Source organism: Prosopis cineraria, unplaced genomic scaffold (assembly GCF_029017545.1).
Source record: "Prosopis cineraria cultivar Desert tree isolate PC_DT_omini unplaced genomic scaffold, ASM2901754v1 PC12, whole genome shotgun sequence".
In the NCBI taxonomy this organism is placed as follows: domain Eukaryota; kingdom Viridiplantae; phylum Streptophyta; class Magnoliopsida; order Fabales; family Fabaceae; genus Prosopis; species Prosopis cineraria.
In genome coordinates, this window is record NW_026555343.1 from 41,702,502 (window position 1) to 41,728,933 (window position 26,432).

The 26,432-nt window shown below is 29.6% G+C and overlaps 1 protein-coding gene across 2 annotated transcripts; it reads right to left on the reverse strand.

Annotated features, from left to right (window-relative positions):
* Positions 1-590: 590 nt before the first annotated feature.
* On the reverse strand, positions 591-3,311 carry LOC129288977 (uncharacterized). Of its 2 annotated transcripts, none has more exons than XM_054925807.1 (6): positions 2,710-3,311; positions 2,470-2,602; positions 2,047-2,158; positions 1,872-1,914; positions 1,485-1,740; positions 591-1,348 (listed from the first exon to the last, which is right to left on the reverse strand). In XM_054925807.1, exons 1-6 carry the CDS (start codon positions 2,911-2,913, stop codon positions 1,275-1,277), a joined length of 822 nt encoding a protein of 273 aa, XP_054781782.1. In that variant the 5' UTR covers positions 2,914-3,311; the 3' UTR covers positions 591-1,274. The 2 variants fall into 2 exon arrangements, with proteins under 2 accessions (XP_054781782.1, XP_054781781.1); XM_054925806.1 differs by having other exon boundaries at positions 2,047-2,164; positions 2,710-3,309.
* Positions 3,312-26,432: the final 23,121 nt, after the last annotated feature.

Sequence of the window (26,432 nt, forward strand, 5' to 3'; positions counted from 1 at the left end):
AAAAAAAAAATTGCCTAGTGTCGTGCTTGTCAAGTTTGGCAGGTTAAGCAAATTTTTCTTGAAAAACATGAATACATGCTTTAAGAAGAAAATTGTTATACACTGTTGATTTATACTAAATATCCAAATATATCATATTAGACAAAGTTTTATTTTTCAAGTTGTAGCTAATAAACAATTTAAATATTAGAATCATAATGTATACACACTGATCTCTTCCAATTTAAAAATAAAAATGACTTGAAGTCTAATATGCTTCATGCGCATACATATTCTAAACAAAGCTTATAATGCTTATACGGATTCATCTCTACGCCATATCCATTAAAAACAAAACAAAACAAAATGAAAACTTCGCAAGCGTGCATGTACATGTGAAAAGCACTTGAAAGGTGCCGACATTCATTGGCTTTAAGAGTAATCCTCCCTCGGATTCCAACTCTTTTGTTTTTTTATCTGAGATCCCATTCCCATTTTACAGAGTAGATAGAGATTTCATTGATGTCAAAGGCAAAAAAAAAAAAGAAAAAAGAAAAAGAAAAGGGCATAATGAAACAAGAAAGCAAACAAATGAAAGATGAAGGGGTACAGGACTGAAAAGCATCCTTTTTTTTTTTGTTGTTGAAATAACTGAAAAGCATCATTATCTGTGAGAAAAGAAACTAATAAAAGTGACATATAACCTTCTATGCCCATCTAATCCTGCCTTATAAAACATGTATCATATATGAATATTAGCCAACAAAGAACTGAAAAAGGATATTACAAGTTAGCAAACTGAGCTATCCAAGCTCACCTTTCCTAGTTGACCAACCAATCAAAGGGTTCAAAGATACAAAACCAATCTTTTTGAACCCATTATAGGACCGTGTCATTGGATGCTCCCTCCATCCAAGACATAATAAGAGTTCAACCAGTAAAATTAGTCTGACGCCTAAGGTAGAATCCAAAGCTCCCAGTTTTGGATTCTATCTCATCATTTAATTAATACAATATTGAATCAATATGATCCTCTCCTGCTTCTAAAAAGTAAAGAAAATAGACAATTCTTAAACCGGACTTGTTTCTTTTGTAATGATGATTTTGGGCTTGAATTGAGGACTCTGATAGATTGATACTAGCTAGTGACTTTTTCTTCTTTTTCCCCCTTTGAGTTTTGAATCAACACAACTTCAAAAGGCTTCCTTTATCTTCCTTCCCTTCTTTATTCTTGACCCGTTTCCCCGTATTTAACCTTGAAGCAGAATGTTATTTCTTCATCCCTCTGTAGAGATTTAAGTTGAAGAGTTCTGCTCTGAAGCTTTTACTGCAGAGACTTGTGAAGCTCCTGCCCCTACTGATGCTGCCACTGATACATTCGCGTTTTACCCTTCAATCAATACTCATGTCTAAATGTACACAAGAATATATATATATATATATATATAAAAGCTACATTATGAATAAACATATTAACATTTTGATTAGATGAGAGAAGTCATTACCTTCGCTAGTGGCTGGCATTGGCATTGAAGAAGAAAATGATGGGACTGGAGGAGAGGCAGTGGCATAGTGGTGTTGATGAAGAAGTGGGAAGTGTACCATTTGAGGATAGTGAACTCCAAAACCATGAACTTGGCCACTCTGTGCATATTGAGTATAGAATGGGTAAATATTACTCATTAACCCTGCTACCCCAGATGCCCCACTGGATGAATAGTATGGTGAAAATTGTTGACCTCCATACACACTATAATAATTCTGCACAAAAATAATGCACCACCGTCGATAATGAAAGATGCCGCAAAATAGAAAGAACTTCAATCCATTTTTAATATACGTTACAACTCATGGTGGAAACATAAGAATGGTTATTGTGCATGAGTATATACCAAGGGATACATGGAGTCTTCTGAATATCCAGCGTATTTGTAACTGGAGCCAAAGAACGGAATTCAGCAGGGAAAACGAGGAACGGAGAACAAATATGGGACAAGAAAACGACATGCAAAAATAAAAAAATGGAGAGACGAGACGACCAAGTCTATCCATATATGGTATGTTTACCCGTAAGCTGAATATGGAAATGTGTATTGCCCAGTGGGTTGACGGCAAATTGTGGGCGAAGAGCCATGATATGCAGGCATGCCCACCAGTTCAGGTGCTGCCCCGAACCTTCCTGCACCTTCAATAATATTAAACTTGCATTTTAACCCTTTTTATCAATGATCAAAAGTTATAGATTACGAAAAACACAGAGTATCAGGTTTAAATTCACTTTTTATAACAGCTACTAATGCTTGTGACTAGACGGCTATTCAAGATGTTCATAACTGTTGCCTAAGGTATGAATAGTGAGGTATTGCTATCATTACTGGCTGTTTATCAGATTAAAAATTCACTGAAACTAAAGGAGCCAAAAAGATATTTAAGCCAAAGAATCATGAAGAAGAGAAGAATGAAAAGAAAAGTAAGGGGATGAATTGAGACCAGCTTGAGGAGTTGGAGGCCGATTCTTGTTTGCACCAAGAGAAGCGAGATTGCAGTTTGCTCTTCTGCCATCAATAACTGGAGAAGGATTCTGACATGCTCGCATGGCTGCTTCCGGATCCTTAAACGTGACCTTTTAAAGAAAGAAACGGAGCAAAACACGCCATGTTGTGTTCAACATTGCAAGACCAATAAAAAAGTAGGAAAGAAAAACAAGCAATAAAACATAGATGGGCTTACAAAGCCATAACCCTTGGATCTCCCTGTGTTCTTGTCTGTGATAACAACAGCTTCAAGGATCTCCCCGAACTGCTCAAAATACCTGCTCATTGTGTCCCTCTGAGTCTCCCAGGCTAGCCCTCCCACGAAGATTTTTGTCAATGTTGTGTCGTTGTATTGCCCTCCCACCATCTGGAATTGCCTTTGTTGCGACATTATCAACATTACACCTCAGAAATCCCGAACAGATGAGAGACAAGCAAAGAGGAAGGAGGACGAGGAAAACCCAGAACAATAATCAATCCAACAAACTCAAGAACCCAGAAAATGTTGAGGGGATAAGTTGTACATATATAAATGTAAAAAGCTGGAAAAGGGGCTATTTGTTTTATAAAGATCACAGCAGTGGGGATAAAAACCGCTCGTGCAGACGCGTGATTCTGTTGGTTTCTTAAAGAAATGGGATATTTGTTGAGGCTAAAAATGAAAACTTTTTTTCACATCATCAACGATTCAACAACCACCCCACCTCAGATTCCTCAACTACGATGCCCTCTAACGAGAAATAAAATCATTACTGTTGAGGGGGAACGGGAGGGAAAGGAGGGGGCGGGGGAGAGAGAAAGAAAAGAAAAGGAAGAAGAAGATGGCAACGACAGAAAAAAGCTGCCAGTGGCCCCCACGAATTGGGTGTCCAATGAAATGTCCGAGACCCAAAGACCAACCTTTTTTCGCTGTGTTGCCCACTTTTCCTCTCCCAATCTCTCTCTCTCTCTCTCTCTCTCTCTCTCTCTGCCATATTGTACATCATACAAAATAATAATAATAAAAATAATATATTTGTGGGAGGTGGGTCTTCTTCATGGTGGAACTGGAACATTGCTTGATTGCTTCGCTGTCTTCTGGGCTGGAAGCTTTTCTTAATATTGCTTGGTGTGATTTTGCGAGCATGGGATTGTGATTTCCAGGAAATGTATTAGCTTTCGATTCATGTCTGTTTGCTTTTCTATTAACGGTGAAAAGTACAGTACACTGGCTGCTCTTCTGTGAACCAATAGTTTCCGGCACAATCTTCTATGATTTTTCTAATAATCTTTGTTGGGAGCCGAACCCAATTATATAAATATTGTAAATGATTTTATTCAATATATTTCAAATAAGGGCAGATCAAATATTTACAAAGGAGAAATGAATCTTTTCATGGGAAAAAATCTTTTTAACAAAAATATATACATTTGCATGTAAGATATTTAGGCTGAAAAATAAATTTAAAATGTATTAAATTTTAGGCGCTAACTTTTTTGATATGGAGGCTTTAGGTACCATTCTCACTATATATTCCCATGTGTTTCAATGTTTAATATAATTACGTTTAGAAATATATTGTATTAAAGTAATCTGGTTCAATAGTATTCAGCCTCAATTTAGATTTAAAATATAATTTTTTTTCCAAAAAAATTATCATGTTTCAAAATATAGATTAAGTTATATTTAAGTGTTCGCCGGCGCATTATTAATTTTTTTTCTTCACAAGTTTGATGAATTGTTTAACTTTTTATTTTATTTCGACATGTGTGAAGTTTTTGCAAACATAACTTACCGATGGATTCAAAGCACCGGCGACTGTAACTTGATGGAGTATGACTGCATTTGGTGTAACGTAATATTTTCCTGTCTGTTATTTGTAGTTCTGAATTTCTGTAACAATTCAGGCCAAAAAACAAAAACAAAAACAAAATAAGAGTTTCCGTAACAAAGCACGTGCTGTGCTTTGCTGGGAAATTGGGAATACCCATGCGTTCCTATAGTACTGGTTTTTTTTTTTTTGGCCCAAAAATAGTACTTGTCTATACTATGGCAGTAACTCGGATAAATATACAGAGAAATTGCTAGAGACCATACGTCAAGACATTTGGTGAACATAGTGAAAAATTCTCCCACGAAATCCAGCCAAAAATATAGACCGAAAAAATAAAAGTAAAGGAAAGGCAACATGGAAGACCAACCATATATTTTTGCCTCTTGCTTCTTGTTAACAATTTCCCCTAAAAATATAATAAGATCGATTTCGTAAGGATAAATGGGAATTGACGAATTGTCATCATGCTATGTATGGCCCATAAGCCACATGTCCAAATACTTGTTCTAGATGGGTTGGTTTTCTCGGCCTTATTAAAGATTATGTCCAGTGAAACCCATCATTTAACTTGGCCCATTTCTTTTGCCCGTGAGAAAGTTCATTATGTTCATTTTTCAGCCCAGTCTAGAGCCGCGTTTCCCTGCCAACAGCCTTATCTTCAACAACAGAATTTTAAAAGGCACACTAACGTTAAAGCCCCAAACCAACAAGTCTATGACAGATAGATTCTCAATAAATTTTTTTAAAATTTAATTATAAATTTAGATAGTTATAAATTTAAGAATTTTAACTATAAACAAGACATTTAAATTTTAAATATAACTCTCAATTTATAATTAAAATTTTTGTTTGCAACTATTTGAATAAATATTTACAATTTATTTTTTTAAAAAATTTATTGTAGACTCAACTATTATAAATTCTAAGTTTTAGGACTTCATTGTCATTTTTTTTTTTTTTTGGTTGCTCACTTGTGTTCTTCTATTAAGAACAATTATATTCGAAATACAGTTAAATATTAAATGTGAATATATTTTCTTATAGATGTTTAAGATTGGTTTGTCACATTATGAAGAGTTGTGAGGATCAACTATTAGCTTCATCACAAACTTTCTCACACACAAAACTTTCTTATATATTTATTGTAATTTCCTATCAGATTCCTTAATTAAAACATGACAAACACGATTTTTTTTTAAAAAAAGCTGAACACATAGTTTTTCAAATCATAATATTATTATAATATGACACACATTATAATTAATGAAGGGCCTGACTATCTTATTTCTAAATCAGTTAAAGTAACTTTTTTTCTAATTTTTAGAAATTACATTGCCTGATTGATAAATACATTTAAGAACTGTTCTTTTTTCAGAAAAAGTAAAGATAGACTAAATCAAACACGCCCTTTTACTTATCAGTAATAATAATATGAAGCTTTTGAAAGTTGCGGGGTTGAGAAAGAGAAATAGCCTTGATAGTCTTGGCTAATAAGAAGTGGAAAGAAACACAAGTTAGGAACAAAATTAAATCACATAGGTCGAATCTCTCAACAGCAAAAGTATGAGGTCTTGTCAACCAAATCAACAAAGGCTACGGAAAAAGAATCTATTGTATATTTGCCTTTTGAGATCTTTATTGTCACACGAAATTTACGCGGGGCAAATTGCAAGCAAAGCAAAACCTATACAAATTCAGAGTTTGTGGAGAATATTTCCACCTGAAAGCTACCTATTATACAGAAAAAATAAAACGATGGACATATCAACCTCAGGAGAAGCAAAAAGGCCAACAAAATTCGATGAACATTATTGATTGTTGCTCCCTAAATGAAATGATGACGATGGAACAGTGTTAATTAGTACATGTTAACAAAACCAAATAATATAAAATTCAGAATCTATTGCATGAATCAATACTATTGTTTGATTCTGCCCTTCCTTCGTCGTGTTCTGTGAATGATCTTGCTTTAGGGTGCAAGTGCAAATTGTAGTTGCCTTGCTTACCCACTTTTATTTGCGTGTCATTTTTTGAATGAATGACGGTGTAAAGTAAAAAAGAAAATCATAAGGTAACAAGAGTGGGATTTATGTAGAATTTGAATGGAAAATATAACTTTAAGTCCTAATACTTTGTTTGAGTTTTGTTATAAGTTCCTGTATTTTTTTCGGTATTCTAAGTCCCTGTATTTTTATTTTTCAGTATTCTAAATCCCTCCATAAGTGATATTGTAAGGACTTAAAATATCAAAAACAAAAGAGTAGGGAATTAGAGCACTGAAAAAAAAAAATACAAGAATTAGCACAACTTGAGCAAAGTACAAAAATTTAAAGTTATGTTTTTTCAATTTAAATTCTCTAACTGTAATGCATTAAAAGAGGGGAAAAATAAATGGGTAAGAACAATTGAAAGACAATACATCATTGCTACAGCAAGAAACAGTCTCATTTTGCGACTCAAACATATGCGCAATACGGACTTTCAAGTTCCAGCTAAAACCTGTCTTTAATATCACTTATTAGGGATAAGAAGTGACTACTTGATAACATAGACAGATAAAAAACAGGTCAAGAAGAGTTGGAATAACACTACATCTTAACTCAAAATTTCAAGACTCAAATTTATAAATTTTTTAACTTTAATATATATTAGTTGTTAAACTCAATTTCTACACCCTTAATTAGGCCTACTCACTTGGATGTCATAAGATTAATTAATATAAGCATACACGATTTTATTTGTGTCATTATTTGAATGGATGATTACAACAGTAAAAGAATTTAATTGAGAAGAGAAAGGGGGGGATCGTTTAAGGGTCAATGTAATGGACATTCAAAGTCTACTATGTTGGTGGATAGTACAAATCAAAGAAGTTGAATTTATTCTTCAATTTTTTTGTCACTTACTTCGTGTCTTTGCGTTGGCATGATACACATAATTGGTTGTTAGATTTCATCATCATATGCTCATTATTTACACAAGCATTATTCATGTGCGAATAAATTGTTTTTCCTTTTGTAATGAATAACAAAAAATTATAAAAGGCTGTGAAACATGCTGCATTGCTTTTTTCTCTCTTTATTACATTAATTATGATATATAAATGGAGTAAGTATAACGTATTTGCGTGAAAATTGAAACGAAAAACACTAATTTTGTCTCATTAATTGTAAATCATCCTATAATTTTACGTTTTATATCAGTAATATTAATTTTTTTATGCAATATATTTTATAACTCTTATAGACTGATATACTTTTTGCAACATGTTGCACATAACTCTGAAATAGAATTATTTCATGCTACTAGAGTGTGTCTCATATATATTTTCGCATGAAAATCAATATGAAGCACATTGCCTCGTACATTATAAACGATACGACTTCTTACATGTTTATGTAATAATATTGTTAATTATTTTGTAAATAATACAAAAGATTTCATATAACTCTCATACACTTTCTTGATCCTCAACTATACGTACGTACCTGCACATTTAATATGAACTTGCTCAGACCTGAATTTCAAAGGTGCATGGATGGCTGCTAAGGGTTAACTAAAACGAAAGATTAAAGAAATTCTGGAAATTATCACATGCAGTATTTTATAATGACAGGTAACCTAATACAATTTTAGTTGAAATATTGTCGTTTACTTATTGATTAATTAATATCAGGGAAAAAAAATTCCGTGAGCAATGACTAATATTTTTAGAGCTAAACGATCTTGTCAGTAAACAATCAATTCGATTTCAACATAATAATCAGAAGAAATCTGAAAAATACCGTATGCAGGAAGAAGAAGCAATGTTTCAATTTAGTAAACCAAAATTCCTTGACGCGTCAAATTGCGCGCGCGCACACACACGAGCACACATATATAATTGTTATTTTTGCAGATGTGAAATAAGAGGACTAGTTCAACCCAAAGTGATATGATTTGGCTTCAAAGAATATAACTTCAATGCTCAGCCAGTTTAGTTTAGCTTGAACTGAAAGCATCAACTGCTTGGGATTCTATTTTATAATTTTTTTCCCCTCCAGAAAACTCCAGAAAATTATTGGATTGACTTTGTGCCATCTTTGATTATTTACACATCCATGTGACTAAAATCCCATGTTGGAAACATCCTGGAAAGTGGCGTGTGTGGGTGTGGACATATATATAATGACCCCATGAGTACATTTTATAATAATTAAACAAATATATATATATATATATATATTTATGAGCTTGAAAAATAGTCTTTTTGTTTATGACTTATAAATAGTTTAGCTCTTTACATATATTTTTTAATTACATGTCTTTGAAGCGATGACAAAGATTTTACTTTTACGGATGTCATTGTTTTCGGCCCAAATATATTCTTTATATATGATTTTCTCTTTTCTCTCTTGTTTTTTTTTTATAAAAAAAATCTCACAAATAGAAAGTAAAGCTAGCTGGACTCTGTTGCTATATTATTATTGAATCCCATTATGAGATGACCAGGAGAATAAAGTGAGGCGAGTAGCAACTTCGGAAAAAACTTGAGATCTAAAACTTATTTCATTATTCCCTTTTTCTCGCCTCCTCCCTTATATATAATAATTAAGGAAAAATTCAAGAAATTAGTATATAAAGGACAAATTGGTTTCATATTTTTTAGAAGAAGCTTTAATGTGTAGATGAGATTCTTATCTGTATAAGGTTAATTATTATGCAAAGTACCTCAACTAGTTAAGATAGTCAGTTCACTTATTTATTGATGGCTAAATTATTGAAAATATCAGCAAAACTCATTTTAAAAATAACTTAATAATTCAATCCTTTAAAAATCATTATTTTATTTTGTTCGTCCAAAAATAAAATTTCTTTTCTGATGACTTGAAAAATCATTTTCATTTTTTATTTTGTCCTTAAAAGTTGAAGAAGACGTATAACCGTTTTTCACATGTATAATAGGGCCTCCAATCACTTAAGATGTAATTCCATCTAGCAATATTTTATTGGCAAGTAGACTTTTGCTAAAATATGTGATCCATCCCAATTATCATATGAGCACATATTAAAGTCGATTATAATGGACTAATCATCGACCAATTTACTTAGAAACCAGATAATAATAATTGAAGCAAAGCCATGTTAAGGGATTTTTTAAACAAAAAGTTGTAAAAAGTCTTAATGATTAGAATTTTGCACTGCTTAACTTAATTGTTTATCTAAGAACGAGCGGTCATGTGAATTCCCGCATGATATGAAGTTATTGTGAAGTCTGAGCATCTTCAATAACGTAGGACGCGGAATCTTTGATAGTCAATTTAAACACGGAAATATTCAAAAACTTTCCTCGGCCTCCCGCTAGAAATCAATTACGAAGTTCAATGGATCGAGGCATGTGATTGTATTAAATTATGCATGCATGAATCACAATTGTAATGTCCTTGGGTCATTGATTGCATGTACCAAAGTCTATGCAATTATTAAAAGTAGTGTGATGTAGATTATATACGCAGGTACTAAAAATTGGATCAATTAGTAAACTGGTCAATGTGTTACTTTAAGAATTAGTGATCAAATTTATTGTAATAAAACCACAATTAAACCAGCTGTATGAACAAATTATTCATTAAATTAATAATCAAGGCCTAGTTTAATAATCTATCGATTTAACCGTTCAGGTTGACGATTTTAATGCTATAGTATAGGGAAAAGAGTGAAAACGTGAGAAATTTTTATGTTTTTGTTTTATTTTTCAAGGTCAAATTTTCACATAGCGCGTTTAGAACAAATTTAAGATAATTTTTTCTATACCTGCATCTCATTAATGGATCTTTCCTCTTGTAGTGATACGCGTGCTTTGCCTTGGACAGGTAGTATTCTATTTTGGTGATCAATGACACTTGCTGTTAGGATTGAAGACTTGAAACTTGATATAAAGGGACAATATGAAAGGATCCAAATCCTCTCAGTGGCCCTCAACGTCCAAATCTAGTCCATTCAAATGGTCAAAATTTAATCAATACACGTATCATATAGCTATTAAAAATACATACAAATAATTTATTTTTAAATAGTAAAAAATATATTTTGAAATATCATGTATAGGTAAAAATAAACAAGGCTTAAGCTTGATTTTGAGTAAACGGGTTTAGCCTATTCATAGAAATAAGCCTATTATAAATTTAAACATGTTTTTTTGTTAAACATATCACATCAAAATTTAAACAGGACATACTATTTGCAAGTTTATTTACCTATTTTCATATAATCAACTTTTTTGTTGCTTGCAGAAACATATAGCCTATCCTGTTTAAATTTTGGTCTGGTTAGTGTAGCAAAAATACCATACTTAAATTTATAATTAGGCTTATTTATGTATATAGGTTAACCTGTTTATTCAAAATCTAGCTTAAGCCTAACTTATTTTTTCCCATACATGATATTTTAAAATATATTTTTTATTTGAAAATAAATTATTTATATGCATTTTTAATGGCCATATGATGTGTGTATTGATCAGATTTTGACTATTCGAATGGATCAGATTTGGATGGTAAGGGACGCTAAGTGTTTGGCCGCTGAGGGGTTCCGGTTCCAATATGAAACAGGTAAAGACGCCAAAATCGTAAAGTACTTTTTTCTTCTCCGTGATTCGTTTGTTCTGACCTTCAACAAACACGAAGATCAAATAAGGCAAAAGGAAAATTGTAAAAACCGCACCTAGCAGCTGGTGGGATATCGCTGACAATGGAGGCTTAACCTTTGAAAATTCGAACCCATCAAACGCTACAGAATCATATGTTTCCCTACCTATCCATGATGAAGCCTGTGAAACACACTTCATTCTATGATTCCCAAGAAAAGCCTATGATTATGGTTCACGCAAATTAAATAAACTCCTTATAATTTTACCATCTGATGATGAACGAGTCCTTTAATTTAATTTTTCACTTCATGTCTGATCTATACAGTATGGTTTTGTTTTGCTTTGATTTGTTTGTCAAGAATCAACAATATATATGCAACTTTAATCAAGAACTTTATTGCCAACCTAGAAGATAGGCAGTGTTGAGTGTTGTAAATGTATTTATCAACATGTTGTAAATGTATTATCTTTAACAATGTAATATCGTCAAAATTAATTCGCAGGCCACAAGCTAGATAGTTGTTTCTTTCTTTCTTTCTTATTTTGTTTTGTTTTTGGCAGTACTCTTTTTGTATTCAACTCTTGACAAGTTCGATACACTTCTATCGAAAATCTCTCCTTCCTATTCCTGATTGAAAGTCTTCTTGCTTCACTTTGGCCCACGTCCCTGCATGCTTTTTTTTGTGGGGGAGGGGGGCGGTTATGTATTTTATTTTGTGTGAAATCTTCAACTTTATTTTTTTTTCCTTCTATATTTCGTCGCATGTAATTGAAGGGACAGCATTATATTATTGCATATATTCACAAATTAAGTTTATCAAAATTTGTAGTGTATATTTTTGCTGGGGCCACGTGATTAGAAACGAAACATATAATCTCAGATGAGTGGGGCCATTTCTTTTACAAATTAAATGACCGTGTCCACTCTGCAGGTTACTTCAAAACTATTTAGATGTCGCGTCCTATATTTGCCAGCTTTTGTTTAATAATTGAAGCTGAGTATATCTTCTTTAACTTAAATTTAATATCGCGTGATTAAATATTGCACCAAACTTTTTAGTCTATTGTTAATTTGACAATCTCAAGTCACTTTGTCGTTTATGTTTTGTGGGGAAGGTTTACGTAGCTAGTGGATTATGCTCTATTAAAAGTTATGTATAATAATTTGTATAATTTTTCTCATCTGAATAAATGGTCTTCACAAAGTTTCATGCTGGTATGATTGATTGGCTTCTTTGTTTTAATTTTATTACGTTCTTTTTTTTTCTCTATACTAAGGGTGTGTTTGTATTACAGTTGAATATAATTAATTATAAAAAATTAATTAATATGATTGATTTAGATCATAATTGATTATGTTATGTGGTATCTAATTGATTTATAAAAATTGATTAATAAGATTAATTTTAATCAAAATTAAAAAGCAGAATTGAAAGCAGAATAAAAAATAATGTAAAATTATAACTTTGTAAAAAAATATGCAAACACCCACGCTACATGTTGAAATTAATTATGAATGCAAAACTATATTTTCAAAAAAAAAATCCAAACACCCATTATAGATGCCAAAATCAATAATAAACTCAAAACAATGATTTTCTTAAAAATATTCAAACATCCCCATACATGTCAAAATCAATTGTGAACCTATAACCATAATTATCTGATAAGCTACTACGACCCACTTTTCAATTCAAATTTTCACCTATACATTTCTAAAAATTTATCCAAAAATTATATGAATTATTTTACAAATCATATTTTTTGTTTCATAATTGATTTTGACATAATAAGAAATATTTGGATATTTTTAAGAAAATCATGATTGTGGATTGGATTCACAATGATTTTACATGCATAATGGGTGTTTGGATGTTTTAAAGAAAACATAATTTTGAATTTATAATTAATCTTAACATGTACGATCAGTGTTTGTGTAATTTTTGCCAAAATGTGATTTTTGTATAATTAATTATTTTTCAAGTCACATCCAAATAGGCACTAAATTGATTATTGTATTAGTGATTAAGAGCTTCAACAGAGCAATTCAACTAAAAAGAAATAAGAAGTGTTAAAAAAAATAGTCAAAAGTCATCATATTTGTTTTTGAAAAACTCGCGTTTAAGATATTTAAAAAGAAGAATGACATTTAAGGCCCTCTCAATAAAATTTATCATAATAAGACTCTATTAATTTTGTTTCAGATATTATCTTATAAAAACACAAATATATGTTATTGTTAACAACTGGACCTTGTTAAATTAAAAAAAAAACTAACAAAAAATCACTTAAAAAAAAGACACTTTTAGTGGTGAATAAAAAAAGTTGCTACTGAAAGTAACACTTTTAACGGCAACTTAAAATTGTCGCAGCTAAATGTGTGTGACTTTCTATGGCAACTTACAAATGACCCTGCTATTTGTCAATTTTTCAATGATGACTTTTTTAAGTCACCGCTATAAGGTCTAGATTTTAGTGACGATGTAAATGTTGCCATTGAAAGTTCACAATTAGTGACAATTTTTAAGAGTTCATCATTGAAAATTTAACTTTCAGTGGTCACGTTTATAAATTACTACAGAAAGTTACACTTTGAGTGGTAACTTTTAAAAGTCATCGCTAAAAGTTTGATATCAATAATAACTAGTTATCATTATCATAATTTTTTTACTTTTTGTTTAATTTAATATTTAACATTTAAAAAATAAAAACTAATTACTAAATAAAATATAAAAATAAGTCAATAATTTTACTTAAAATTTATTGTTGAAAATCATATATAAACTCATAATGTAAACACTTAATACAAATTTATATAAATAAATTTGTTATGGAATAAATAATAAGTAAAATATATATGTCTTGATTTAATTAAAAAATGCACCTTAATCATATAAAGTTAGGTATATAAGTTTTCCTCTAAATGTAATTTTGATGGTAATATTATATACTATAATTGTTTTCATTTATAATTTCATTTTTAGTTTAATTTTTTAAAAAATAACCCCATCTCAATAGCTTTATATTATGCTAAAAATTTGCATATATTTATTTCAATTCAAACTAGTAAGAAAAGTTTAATTACAAAATAAGAGGTTAGAATTAAGAGAAATTTGTAGCTATAGTCTAGCATTTTTCATCAAGTTACTGGGTGTGTTTGGATTTTAATTGTGTATAATTGATTATAATTCATTAAGTTATACTTCTACAGTCCTTTTTTATAAGTTATTTCTATTAATTTTATCAATAGCAATGCAAAATATATATATATATATATATAAGAAATAAAAATGTGTAGAATTTTAAATACGCTCTTATATAACAAATTTAAAAAATAATGTTATGTTATTTTTTTCTCTTTCATGAATGATAATTTTTAAAAATACCTTTCAAATATTATCTAAAAAGTTACATTATAACTTATAAATTATAAATGGAACCAAATATATTTTTTAAAATCTAACTTATAAATGAGATCGGAGGGAGTAGTGTGATTATGTTTGGATATTATTTTCTAAAATTGATTTTAATAAAACTAAAGATGTTTGGATATTTTTAACCAAAATTAATTTTAGATGTATAAATTACAATAAAGGACATTATCTTTTATAATGTAAATATTTACTCATTTGTTAAAAAATATAAAACATTTTTAATCAAATCTCACCCCTAATAAAGTAGTTATATATTTTTAAACTAACATTACCTTTTTAAATTTACACCTATTTAATAAAGTATTTCACTCTAAAATAAATACAAAGTTATTTATTTATTTGGGACATTTGTGAAAAAATGCAATGATTATGCCTTAAAATATTAAAAATATCTTATATTTTTTAACATTTAATCCATTAAAAAATGCCTTATATTTTTGAAAAAGAGAGTGTAAAGTTACATATTATATTATTAAATTTGTTAAATTCTATTTAACAATAATATATATAATGGTGATTGATTCATTGAATATTTATATGATTATTTAACTCATACTTATTAATAATAGAAATCTTAATTAAATTACATTGTAATATTAAAAATTAACAACTCAATCTATATTCAAAATGAATATATATAAGTATAAATAAATAACATAAAGGAAAAATGTGTTTTTGTTGCCTTAAAAGTTGAATCTCCAGGGCATTATTATGTGAAGCAATTTATATTGCATTGCTAGATATAAAATATTATGTCATTTAAAAACAAGGAATGCCATTGGATTAAGGGTAGTTGCGCCCCATCTTTTGCCTTCCTCATGTGGTCGCAGGTTCGAATCAGGTGGGGTTTTTTTTTTTTTGGAAATTACAAGACAAGCCTAGGCTTGAAAATTCCTAACACTAGAGAAAATGCAAATAAAATAGATTATACATTTTTATCCAAATGATAGAAACCAAGACAACCTGATGGGAGTGTATTTAAAAGGATAAAACAATCAGTCAAATTATGTGTTTCCTTGACAGGATAGGGGGGTTTTATTATATCTCACCAAAGTAGCATGAAATTGCAACTTGATGATACATATCGATATTGGGGAGCTGATGTGGAGGCTACAAAGGGTGATATGGCAAGCTGATGTGGCTTCATGCAAGTGCAGGTGACATGGCACCATGTAAGAGTGGGAGAGTGACATGGTGCCATGTGAATTTAGCTAAATTAGCATCACTTTCCAGATCAATTTTTTCAGTAGTTTTTGTGGCAACATTTGTTGTTGATTCTCAACTTTTGGTGACGACTATCTTTTTGCGATGACAATTTTTTTTTGGTTACCTTTGTCTTTGCTAATTGAATATTTTCAGTGGCGGCTTTTATTATTTTCGTCGATAAAATCAATACATGATAACATTGCGGTGACTATTTGTTACTAATGAAAACTTTTAACGGCATCTTTCCAACTTTTAATGATAACTTTTGTTGTAGTTGAAAGTCAATTTTTTTATAGTGAATATAAGTTAATGTTCAATTTTTAATAACATATATATGCTTTCATAAGATAACATCCTATACAAAAATGATGGACTCTTGCTGGAATAAATGCCCTTGAGAGGGTCTTAAACGTCATTTTTCCTATTTAAAATACATTAAAATCTTAAATTTCATGGGTTGATTGGGGTTTATAAATAATTTTATCAATATTAACAACTATATGTTGTTTGTATAATTTCTACCACTAGGATTAGGATCTGGTTCTTTCCTACGAACCTAATCAAAGCCACTGTCAAGAAAAGTTGATTATGTCTTTAATCAAGTTTAAAGCATGCCCTATATGTATAGCGTGAACTCCTAAGAACACACATAAGACATTATATATTACTCCCTTCGTTTCAAATTATAGGACACTTTTAAAAGAGTTTATCCATCTCAAAATATAAGACACTTTGAGTAAATTAAAGTTTCATTAAATGCACAAATACAATATTATCCTTTCTTGTTCTACAATTAATTTTCATCCCTTCTCTTTTCAATGTATTAAATAATGAGTATTTTTGAAAGTTTATATTTTTGTTTTGAAAAAATAAGGTTGTTAAGTGTATTTAATGAAATTTATTGATATGTGAGATTTTATCTAAGTGTCCTACAATTTGGGACGGGGGAGTACAAAGTATGTGAAAACAATAATTTTAGAATATATGTATGTATATTAGTTATTGGGCGTTGGGGCCTGGAAAATGTTCCCGGATTGCATATCAACACATAATAGTTTTCGATGTAAACTCTTTTTAGGACTCCAGTCATAGCAAGTGATCGGTTGAGCTTGAGAAAGCATACTTGTTTATCGAATTTTTTTTTTGTTTGGATAACAATAGTACCTGAATCCATGAATTTTGCTTCGCACACATCCCCTACAAATAACCTAATTGCTTTGAATTTTGTGAACCATGTTGTTAATACCCACATTTATGTGTATATTTTGAATAGATTTGCCTTTAATAAAAAGGCACTTGTACGTAATTAAACAATTATGTATGTATTAGGTTCATTTTTTTCGTAAGATACTGTGTTCAATTTTTTTTCCTTGGATAACCATGTGTATTCAATTTTCGGTACTGAATTTACTGGGCTATTTGTGACGATATGTTGACATCTCAACTCTCGTACGGCCATGCTAACCATAAAGACAGATCACACCAACTTTATAAAATAAAATTGTTGCTTAATTAGGGAAAAATAAATACTTGGCTAATATTAATGTATCCCATAATTATCTAATTCTGTAAATCTATTTTCCATGTCGCAATTTTCAAACCTGATTAACGGCTGCCATTCTGGTAGTGGCTCTATATAAATAATTATAATTATAATTCTGATCACTTTTAAAATATGCCATATATATATATATATATATAACTTTTCTCAATGAAAAGAATTAAGCGCTCTGATTAGCTCTCTCTTTCATTTGGGGATGTGTCCCATTACTAACTACCCTAACAACGGACATTAATATAGTGAGACTAAGAATTAATAGTTGGAAGTCTAAAGCGCAATTAATTAGCACTGGCGGCAGAGATCTTTGTATGATTCTTCGTAAGAATGACATTAGAAAGAGCCACGTATATATGACGTTCCTTAAACACACAAAGCACAGCATATAGTGGAGGTGGAGGATAAAGGATATCATCTACCTCATTCATAACAACCTAACCTTAGTTGCTTGCTCCTGTTTTTGTCGTTTCCTATGTATGTTCCTCTTCACCTTCCACCTTCTCTCCTTTCTGCACTCTCTTCTCACAACAATTGTGGAGCTCTAGCTCTTATCACACCCCACGCAACAAAATAAAACATAATTATTGCAAAACCACAAGTTATAAAATAGCCTCATGTGAATGAAGCTTCTTTCATGTATCTGGCGTTTCAATTTTTCTCCAAAAGTACCCGTTAAAAAATAAAAAAAAAAGAAATGGAAGAATTATTAGCTAGGTGCAGTGAATTCGATAATATAAATACAGGTTTATGGTTGCAAGGAAATTTCAGGCATGCCACTGCCGTCTTAACTCGTTAATTAATTAATTAATTAGTAGAGAATTGTTAACGCGTCTTTTTTATGCCACGACTATATTAATTGTCTTTAATGTAATCATGATTAATGATGACCTAAGTTTAACCCATACACCCAGTTAGAACCACAAGTTTTGTTTTTTCCTTTTAACTTTTGGACACTCAATTAATTAGTGCATTATGGCTAACTCATGAACTTGAAATTATAATAACAGGACCATTAGTGTTAAAACAGATGCATGAGGATGCTGATCAGTTCGATCATATTATTCTGTGATCAGATCATGAGCCCTCCTTTTATTTGAAAATAAAAATTATAGAGAAAATATATTTATATTTAGTAAAAGTTATGCGCTGTAATTAAATTTATAGAGAAAAAAATAAAGAAGGGAGAAAATGAGAGGAAGAGAGATCAGTGGTGCCGGTTAGTAACTAAAAGTGGTTGCTCCATCGTCTATCAGCTAAAACGAATGATTAGAGTCAAGGAATTTGGAGCATAAAGGGAATCATTAGTGCTGTGACCTGTGGGCGTTTCTTAACTAATTCTCTGTTCATTTTCTTTCGCTATTATGTATTCTATGACGTTACCAACACATATATTCTAAACTTCAAGTAATTAGTCTTGACTATTATGATCACTATGTATATAACAATATACATATAAACGTTACCTAGTATTTCCTCCCTTCAACATAACACTGCACATCATGCGTCACAATCATTGTTTAAGGTATCTCCTAATTTGTATTTTTTTGTATAATATGTTGTGTGTGTGTTTGGCCCCAGAATGTATATAAGTTGAGTTCTAAATATACTGAGGTTAGGGTAGCCCTCAACACTACACCAAAAAAAAAAAAACAATATTTAGTGCATAATCATAATCCGATCCTATTTATAGGAAACTTCTGTAACTTTTGTTGTTGGAATATTTTATTTTAAAGCATATTTATTTAATAAGGAGTAAAGTTAAAAACTTGTTAAATTTTTAGATAAAGTTAACAAATTTTAATTTTTTTTAGTTTTAGTAAAACATATTAGAAGTAATTTGTAATTTAAACAGGACTTGAGGGAATATGTTTGATACACGAAAAAGTATTTTCTAGAAAGAAAATGAAGAATGTATTTATCAAGAAAATAGGGTAGATAAATTTAATTATAAAAACATATTTTATAAAACATTGTATTATAGTTATGAGGTTCTAACTCGTGATTAATTATGATCATTCACATCCTAATTACTATTGGATTAAATTTCATTGGCTTTTAATATCTTTATTAATTATAATGTTGCTTGTGAAACAGTTTGACATGTGAAATATTTATACTTTTATTTGATAACTGAAAAGACAGTGTACGATATTTTAAAACTCTAAGATGTAATGGCCGATTAGTTGATTGTTGGATTGTTCCAGATGGGGTCTATGACTCTCCATTGCACCTTAAAAATAATTAAAAATATGATTATATTGAAAGAATAAAATAGATGATGATATGACCCAACTTCTAGAAATAATCATATGTAAAAAAGTAATGTTGAATTTTGATTAAATTATGATTTAGTTAATTGGTTTCATTCCATTTAATAATAATGTGTCATCCACATTCTCTAGTTGACAAATATATAATTAACCTTTATTCGAATTCGTTAGGTAGATCAATTCCATATATATAAATAATGTCAGCTTCAATTAATTTCACATCCAGATTTGGCATTAGTCCAAACATGTGGGAAGAAATACAGCTATTAGAATATATTTTTTATTGTTCATAAGTATTTTTCTATGAGAGGCAATTTGATTCATTACATTATGAAAGACTAGCTCACTCTACGAAACTCAATTCTATTGGTGTTATTTGAACATTTATTAGTAGTGTATATGAAATCATTATTAATCAATTAAATGCATTTTGACTATATAATTTATTTACCTTTAGTATAAATTATAGATTATAGACGTCGTCATCCACTAAAAGATTCATTCAAAAAAAAAAAATTGTGCGGGTTTGCATAAAATAATTGCCCTCACACACCCTTATGAATCCCGATGAGCGAGCTAGTCATATAAAAAAAGGAATTGAGCTTTAATTAGACTAAGATGCTTCTCTTTCAGTCTTTTGTGGTTGGGCAAAATTTTTAATTCAATGAAAGTTATATAGAGAGACACACACATGCATAGGCTCACACTATATGCAGGATCCATCCGTCATAAACGAAATTTGGATCTAAAGTCTACTTTTTTAAGGAGTGTCTTGTGTTGCTCGATAACAACTGCTTGTTTAATCAAATAGTTATAAGAGATTTTGTCATATAATATTCAAAAAATACAAAATCTAAGATTTTTTTAAGGAGACGATATATAATATGAGAAGTACTTTGACCATAAGAATTATTTTGAATTTTTGAGTTAAATATATATTGATAATTTTCAATTATTAATGAAATTAAATTATTGTAATTGAGATTTGAGACACTCATGAAGTGACTAAATTTATACTACTCACCAAATTCAAACCTTGATAAATGAAGGTGATCCATTTTTGTAGAGCTTTGCCTATATATATTGATCAATTTGAGCAATCATTTTCTCATTTCTCAATTAATATTTAGGATTAATTAAAGCCCTTTTATTTAATTAATGAATGAAATGGCATCAAGAGGCCTTGAATTATCTTCAAGAAAAACGAACAGAGTGATCGTTCACCCACTTCAATAATAATAATTCATATCAATGACTGCTTTCGTTTTTTATATGCAGAGCTCTCTGGCATAGTTTACTCACTGGTCTATCATTATTAAAAACTTTACAAAAAGAATGAGTAGTTAATTTTTACTTAGTGTCCGTGTCATCAATTTTAGTTATAATTATAATGATTATTATGTGATAATTATGTATGAAAAATGAATTAGAAAAAAAATTATGGTGATGTGCAAATATATATTCAACTAATTTGGGGATATTGATGGTATATACAGAGTTTTGATTTGTTAAGTTTAAAAAAAAGTTCGAATTGCTCTTCTGTAATTGGTAGAATTGGATTTCATGTCACATATAAAAATAAATTCACTATATTAGCCGATGTTTTGTCAATATTTAGCAGATTTCCTCGTCAAACAAATTAATTCATGTAAACGTACTTAGAAATTGACTTTTTTTTGCATATTATTTAATATTTAATTATACGATTCTCTTGGGAAAGTTTCTTAATCATCACCCTCTGTGCAACTTATTAAAAAAAAAATATTTGAAAAGAAAGGAAGGAGAAGAAGAAGCAAATACGTCCGCGCAGCACATATTATGCATGCATCGTTATTAATGATACCTAATTAAGTCGACATTTTTCGTCGGCGAAAGCGTGTCATCAGATGTCAAAAACTTTGTATTAAACTTTTTTTTAGTAATTTAATAGTATTGTACAAATTTTTTTGTGATTTTTTGAATCACCGTTCGGTTCGTGAGTCTGTATCTAGTAGCTCCTAAAAATCATATTTTAATTATCACATGCACATGTGTTTACTTAATAATTATAATAACTTTAGAATAATATTACCGTCTATCTTCCCTGATCAACTACGCCGTTATTCCCCTTGTAAATAAAAATATACGTATTCTCCTAAATTGTATATATTCCTAATCTATTTTCTAATTACTAGACTTCGAACTTCTTTTTTTCTAAAAAAACAAGAAAACAGTGATATGTATCTTGTAAATTTATTTGTAGTAAATTATTCTTGGATCTCTGCAAAGTCGGCCTATATTTTCTTAATAAAAGAAAATAACGTATAATATGAAGTTAAATATATTATCCAAATTACTTCACCAATATTTATTTCGTGTGCGTGGTGTGCACGAGATGGGGAGGAAGATCCTATTATAAGGAAGACGTTGAAGCTAGGTCTTTGTAAAATGAAGGGTTTGAAAAGATGATGTATTGAGATGGAGATATTAATTGAACAAACACAAATAGTCAATGGTGATATTAACTAGCTTGGTGGTTGTATATAAAGGTGACAATTCAGGGCTGTTGCTGATGCCAGACGGTCAAAAAGAATAGTAACGACGCTGATGCTGAATGAATTATTCATCAACCTTAGCTTCTTCTCTCTCACTACATGATACTAATTCAAACCCTTTCTTCACACGTATTGTTTATTTATATATTCCATCCTAAGTTTGATTTTATATGTACTAAACAATATTTTTGTAAATCGGAGTATCTTGTTACTGCCAAAACTTGTTCTTTTTCTTTCTTTTTTCTTTTGGAAATCCAAAAAACGAACTTAATTCTGATATTGAGCTTTGGATATGCTTTTCTCTATCAGTAGATGAAACCTTGTATAACAAGTTTCCATGTTTCCAAATAGAGGTGCTTTATATAGACAATTAAATTAGACAGACGTCGTGTCCTATACTCTATATCTCATTGATCTATCTACATAACATTTAATGAAACAAATGACAGTTGGGTACTGTGTATCTAATCATGGTCCATATTAAATTTCTTATATTAACTATTACTTGTATAGTATACTCTACCAAAATAATTTAAACTAATTGATTAGATATTTTTTAAGTTTATATATCAATAATCTATCTTCAAATCTTTACATATGGTACTTTTTTTTATTCTAATATTCTCTTTACTACTTCTCTCTCTCTCCCCCCTCTCCCTCCTTATTTTTTCATTTTCTTCTTCTTCTTGCTTGAGCTTATACTTTTTTTTAGTCTCAAAAATTTCAAGTCTACTCAATTTCTTCTTACGCTCCTATCTTTTTTTAATCTTTTGGTTTTTTTAATCTTTCATTTTTTTCATTCTTTTTTTTTTCTTGCCTCTTCTTTTTGTTTTTTTGTTTTTAATCAAATGGCTCATGATATTACATTAGATTTTTTATATTAAGTATATATGTCTAAACATAGTATACTATACTAAAATAGCTTAAACCAATTGGTTAGATACTTCCTAAGTTTATATATGGATAATCCATCTTCTAATCTTATATGTAGAGTTTCTTTTATATTTTAATAGTCCACGTCCATGAAAAAGCCAATCCCCTCTCTATAAACACCTATAAATAGATTTCATATGTTTTTCATCAGACAAGCATTAAAATGGATTTGAGATACGCGTCATTGAGAATTATGTTAAACTGGATTATAGGAGGTGTTTAGCACAAAGTTTTGTTGGCGGAATAGTGTTGGAGAAAATCTATAGCCATGTATATAGACGCTGTCCTTCAAGATTATTTTGCCTGCACGAACATTTTCCCGAATAATAATACAATTTTTTCTTGAATAAATCGGGGAGAAAACCAAAAAAAAAAAAACACACACACACACACACATGTATGTATGTATGTATGAACTTTCCTCCCTCTTCAAACATTGCAGAAGTTATAGCCTCAAGTGCAGCACCGTTGGCTCTCTTAATGGAGAATAATGGGTGGAAACAGTGGTTTTAAATATTGGGGGCAAAATGAATAGCTTTTTAAGTAGGGAGGTTATGGTAATTAACATAATTAAAGTATAACAATTCCTTTTAAAATAATCATTAATTTTTAAAAATATATTCAACGTACAAGTTTTGAGATATACATCATATTATTCATGGCTACTATTTGCATGTGAGAATTAAATAAGGGAATGAAGGAGGAAGAGAAAAGGAGAAAAATAAAAAGAAGGAAGGAAAGAAAGAAAACAAAAACAGGGCGTGAAAAATGATACGTATGAATGAATGTGAAAAAGCATGGGATCAAGGAGACGCAGATGTATGGTGATGGTGTGGCTGGCAGTGGTTGGAGGAGAGAGAAGATGGTCCATGGTCGGTTGTTTAAGAGGTGCTTTTCCTTTGAGATTTTAAGGTCAGAGGTCGTAGTTATGGATGTGTGCGTGCGCCCTTCCGGCCTCCTCCCCACATTTCTCTGCCGCATACCCCCCGGGCCCCACCTCCCTCCTTTCTGGTACTCTCCTTTCCTTTTCGTTTTTCTTTTTCTTTTTCTTCCGTTGTCACCCTCCCCCCCCCCCGGCTCCTTTTTCTACCCTTCTTCTACTTCACCTCTTTTGCCTCGCTAGTGCCCGTACAGTATGCGTACCCTCTTGTTAATTAAAATTCACTATTATTGTCCCAAAACAAGCAACACGTGCTTTCTATCTAAATTTATTTTAACCCGTGAATACTTTGGAATCTGGAATCAAGGAGAGATCTCGTAGTTCACTCATTAACTTTATTTGCAAATAAAATAAACTTTTTTAATTTTTTTTCATTTTTAAATAAATTTTTTTAAAATTTATATTATATTCTTTTTCATAGTCAATAAGTTTATTAAATAAGATTAATATTAAAAAAAATTATACCAACCAAATAACTTTATATTTAGACCACCAATCTCTTCTAGAAAGTGCCTTATCATCACCCATTTATTCTCTTCCTTCATTTGTGTATGGTCACTCTCCATTCCTAATATGTATATATGTATGTAATTAAGTATATAATTAGACCACTGCTAGAAAAAATACAATTAGTAATGGAGAAATATGTCATTAATCAACAAAATGCATCACTAATTTTAGCTTTAGTGACAGACCCTTCCTCATTGATTTCTGTCACTAATATTATATCACTAATTTAGTGACAGACACAAGTCTATCACTAATTTAGTAATGAAAAATATCCATTACTAATTAATAAATATCCATCATTAATTTATTTTATAATTAAAAAAATTTTGAGAGTCCAAACACTACCATGTCACCTTCCCATGCTGTGTTTCAAGTACACACCACCCTTATCACCTGTCACATCGTTTTAACTTGGTTCTTCATGCCACATCACCGCCATGTTAACAATTTATTTTAATTATCTTTGTTTGTGACATTACCTCGTCTTGAGACTAAGATTCCCTTCTTTCTTCAACACCTTTTTTCCATTGAGCTATAATGACTTTTCATTCTTAATACGCAAAATTTAATATATATATATATATATATATATAATTTAATTAAACACATATGTTTAACTTAATGTATTTTAAATTTATTTAATATGTTATTATTTAAATATGTTGATAATATATATTAATTTATATATATACATTAACACATATAAATATATAAATTAGTATATATTATTAGTTAATAAATATATTATTTAATATCACTGTATATTTTTATGAGAACAAATATTTTTATATTATCTATGTTATAATTAAAATACGTTGAGATGATAAAAATTTTTTTATATAAATTTACATAATAAAATAAAAAATATTTTTTATTTTTCTATATGATTTTATATTACATATTTTACTTATAATAACAGAAAAATTATTATGTAATTATTTAATTTGGTAATTATTAATATTTTATTCATGTAATTCTCTCCATGCATATTATAAATTTTTCATTTTTATATAATATTTAAGCGCATTTTAGTAATTTTTTAATTAAGATTATCCATCACTAATCTATCATTAATATAAATATTTAGTGATGGTAATTAGTGATAGATTTAAATCAGTCACTAAATTTATAAAATTTGATCAAAATGTGATGATATTATATATCTGTCACTAATTTATGTAATTAGTGATAGATTTTAGTCTATCACAAAATTTTCATCACTAATAACTATAATTAGTCCAATCTGTCACTAAATGTTCATCACTAATTTTAATTTTTCTAATAGTGGATTGCTATCCTCCCAAATTATACTAACATGTAAGATTGTTAAACTTGCAAGTTTAAGAAAATTTGGATTGCAAACTTAAATTGTAAATTTGTAAGAGTTTACCAATACTAATAAATAGTCATTAAAAATTTATTATCAAATAATTAAAATATAATATATGGCTGTAATTTGATTTAAATATATTTAAAATATAGATAATTGAATTTAAACACATTTACATTGATAAATTATCATACAAAACATAAAAATTTTATAATAAGGAAACTTATTGTTGGCATCTTTTGTTTTCTTTTATATTAATATTAGATTTTGCTTTTTAAGTTTTATTTCCTTGAACCAGATTCTACAATTTTTATAAATTAAATTCTTCATAATATATACTTAACTATTCCACTTAAAAAAATCAACGAGCTTAACAAGTTTAACAAACTTACATCTAATCCAAATTTATGAATTAATTGACATAATTTTATAAGTTAAAAAAAATAAAAATGATAAATTCGAAGGTAAACTCGAAAGTTTAATCATGTTTATATCTAGTCTGAATTTATAAGTGAAGTAACACGATTTTGTAAATTAGAAATGTAACGAAAAGTACACTTGAGAGTTTGACATCTATGCTAACATGTATCAAAAATAAATATAATGACAAATATTTTTACCATTATGTTACTAGCTAATTATTAAATTAAAAATTAACAGTAGTCAAGTTTAAAGTAGTAAAATGGAATATCAACAATCTTTTAAGAATGTTAGTAATGTTTTGACCGTGAAGGTCTATATTAATAATAAATACTAACGGCG

Coding starts and splice junctions, on each gene's coding strand:
- LOC129288977 (XM_054925806.1), bottom strand. CDS start 2,913: ATGTTGATAATGTCGCAACAAAGGCAATTCCAGATGGTGGGAGGGCAA. Junction 2,603..2,709: donor GATCCAAGGGTTATGGCTTT/GTAAGCCCATCT, acceptor TTTCTTTAAAAG/GTCACGTTTAAGGATCCGGA. Junction 1,349..1,484: donor AATGCCAGCCACTAGCGAAG/GTAATGACTTCT, acceptor CGAATGTATCAG/TGGCAGCATCAGTAGGGGCA.